This window comes from Lygodium microphyllum, chromosome 8 (assembly GCF_053477565.2).
Source record: "Lygodium microphyllum isolate KBCC chromosome 8, Lygodium_microphyllum_v1.1.10, whole genome shotgun sequence".
NCBI classification, from domain to species: domain Eukaryota; kingdom Viridiplantae; phylum Streptophyta; class Polypodiopsida; order Schizaeales; family Lygodiaceae; genus Lygodium; species Lygodium microphyllum.
This window is the reverse complement of record NC_141142.1, coordinates 38,801,219-38,804,476: the sequence shown is the minus strand read 5'-3', so window position 1 is coordinate 38,804,476 and position 3,258 is coordinate 38,801,219. Positions and strand designations below refer to the sequence as shown.

The following is a 3,258-nucleotide window of genomic DNA, read 5'->3' as shown; positions in this document are numbered from 1 at the left end:
TACATAGATACAATGAAATAGTGGTATTGTTCTAGCTCACATAATTGGGTAGCAACGAATAAATGCTTTTGTAATGTGCTCTAATATACACATGTGATAACCTACTTATAATACATGGTAGTTTGGACCAAAGATTACAAGAAAGGGTGCTACAATGGGCTAAGAGTAATATGTGAGAATTGCCTCTGTTGTGGTAAGAAATTAAAATGCTACTTGTTTTAGATTACTACATTTTATTTTATGAGCATTGAGTGACATTCCCTAGCTCTCAGTTGTTCCAACAACCTACTCAATGTTAGGAGGGCCACATGGGGTGCTTGTCAGGGAGGAAAAGCAAAGAGAAGCTTTGTGAAGAGATGAGAAATGCTCCCAGCTATTATCCACAATTATAAGAGGATTCTGAATTTTGACTTTGCTTCAAAATGTGTTGTATATGGCACACCACCTAGGGCCTTGCTCGCTTTTTATATGAACACGTTGACTACATACATGTGGTACTTTTGGTCTTAGTAGAATGTTTAGAAGTTTTTTCTCACATAAGTGCTACCAAATTGCCAATTAGGAGGAGCCACATTGTAGGAAATCACACTTCTCCCATCACTTGTCACTACATGGAAGGACAAGGCTTGGCCCACTAATTTGGTATTGGCTTGCCAATTTTGTCCCCAATTGTGCTCCATTGGCAGCCATCCTGTCTTTGAACCCTTGATGTAGACAGCTGACACATCACCTCTACCACCCACATTGAATACCATGACCAAGTTAAAATGTGGGTTTCCATTGAGGGTGAATTTGATACCTCCTCGCTTGAGACAAGTCACCCTGACAAGCATTTACATCGTTAGTACATCAATGTATCATTCGTATCACTGCATACAAGAGCAGGATAGGTCTTAAGAATTCCTAGTCAACGTGGGAAATCGAGCCTAACAAGTGATCACACGAGTACATGGACAACCTTATTAACATATTGATAATGAATAATGGATAATTGCCCTATGTACCATAACTCAAGGCGGGCAACAAAGATTAGAAAGCCGCATAGTTTGTACCTTCGGTAGAGCACAGGCACGATGCCGGCTCTGGTTCGTGCGATCTTTTGGAAGGCGAGTTGAGACATGTCGAAGTGTCTTCTGGGTGGGTTGCACCAGCCTCCATTGTTGGTTGGGCGGCCCCAATTAGGGGGGCAAAAGTTGGTGGCCGTGACAATGATGGAGGGGTTTCCTGGCAGGCACCACTGGCGCTCGTTCCAGCACTTGATCTCGTAGCAAGCTCCGCAGCTGAACCCATAGTTGAACAGGGTCGTGCTGAGTGCCACCGTGTTTGTTCCATAGCCGCTGTTGTACAAGTTGCCGTAACCACAGGCGCCCCCTAATCCATGAACCACAATTGATTTCGTTAATCAGGCATTGTTGCTGAACTTTTATAATAACAGCAATATTAGTAACTAGAATCAATATCATTAGTTAGGTACTGTTGCTCGACTACCTCTATTAATTGCATGCAGGATTAATGTCATGCGATCTTGATACGTACTAACGCTAGCAATACTTGATGTAAAAGTGACGTTGACACGTAGAACATTAGTCAGCTTAATCAGTACTCATATTTGGTATGTTGGTCTCCCCTTGATCAATGAACCAAAGTGTTTGATTCCTACATAAAATAAGTTGTATATTGGTAAATAGAAGCGTATTCGCGATTTGAGGAAGATTAATATGTAACTAATTTATTGGGTATAGCTACTGGAATGATCTTTTTTTTAATGCCAAATTGGATTGTATCTTCCTATCTTGCTCAATATCATGAGCTTCTAAAAATTGGATTGTATCTTCCTATCCTGCTCAATATCATGAGCTTCTGCTTGGGAGGCACCACATATTCTGAGCTAGTATCTTCCTACCTAGCGAGGTATTGGTTGCTCCCTTGTAGAAAATCATGATATTATCGTAATTCACAATGTGGGAACTATTGCATGAGCTCCTACTTGGGAGGCACCACATATTCTGAGTTAGTATATCACTACCTAGCAAGGTACTAGTTACTCCCTTGTAGAAGCTCATGATGCTATCATAATTCACAATGTGGGAACTATTGCACAAACTTATGTAAAGAAGGTCGGAAGGCACTGCATAATCTAAGCCAGCAGCCGCCCTTCTGCTAACCGCACCTAGTTAGGTATGCAGTCCGTCCTTCTGCCAACCGCAACTAGTTAGGTGTGCAGTCCGTATGGCAAACGTCGATAATATTATGATTCACAATGGGCGAATCATAGGCTAAGAACTTCTTATAATGGGGGACTTATAGTCTAACTTATGTTTCCTGAAGGCTATGAGTTGTGCAATATACCCATTGTTCCGGACGCGTCACTGCCCCCATAAAATGTAACAAAGGCGCCTGGCGTCCAAGTTCCTAGTGGCGCTGCTCTGGCTCCTGTAATTAGAGAGGCGGCATCCTAATATGAGAGGAATATCACAAGCATGATGAGCAGCCGCATTCTTTTAGCTGTATGATATTAAAGAGTGGGCGTCGGGAACTGGAGCTGCTGATGCTGCTTCTGTTGCTGGCCTCTGACGGACTGCACTGAAATGACGAGCAAGGCCATACATGAAAGAAAGAGTTAACTGATAATGAAGCTAACACGGCACGGCACTACTGTTAATGAAGTTAATTAGTAAACAGGAGAACCCTAAGTGGAAGCTCTGCACGTGCCGCTTACATCTTCAGCTCCTCCGCGCTCGAGCCTGGAGTTCCAGAGAGAGAGCTTGGAGCCGGGAGGTTTGGTTGGACTACTGTGCTGACTAATTGTCAAAGGTATTTATACAAATTTGCCCGTTGACAATCGATCCAGGGATGGAATTTGGAAACCACCACTTCATCGAAATTTAATGAGTATTTCAGTCAAGCGGGCGGTGTCGACGTGGAAGGGTCGTGGCGGCCGAATGTGTGTTAATCACTTCCTAATCTCTCTCTTAATCGTCCTACCCTTCGGGTAACGCAGCCGAGCTTAGCGCTGAGCTGTCTTAAGTGAGAATTTGATATATGTGGGGCTTTCTCGCTCGTGCAAATTTGGCAAGCAATGCCCGCCTCGCAAGCCGCAGTTTTGGAGGTAGGCGGTGCCGGCATCATCAAACGGTCCTCTTAAGCATATTAAACAAGCGAAAAACGAGAATGACATTCAGTCGTGAATATATCTTTCTGTTTATTTAATTCAATGGCTCTCCATTTTCCCAGACATTAGATTGAGAACCATTGTTC

General features: G+C 43.2%; 1 protein-coding gene across 1 annotated transcript; it reads right to left on the bottom strand.

Annotated features, from left to right (window-relative positions):
- Window positions 1-518: 518 nt before the first annotated feature.
- On the bottom strand, window positions 519-2,401 carry LOC148032174 (expansin-A16-like). Its single transcript, XM_087684046.1, has 3 exons — window positions 2,350-2,401; window positions 1,053-1,371; window positions 519-822 (listed from the first exon to the last, which is right to left on the bottom strand). Exons 1-3 carry the CDS (start codon window positions 2,351-2,353, stop codon window positions 519-521), a joined length of 627 nt encoding a protein of 208 aa, XP_087540172.1. The 5' UTR covers window positions 2,354-2,401.
- Between the last annotated feature and the right edge of the window lie 857 nt (window positions 2,402-3,258).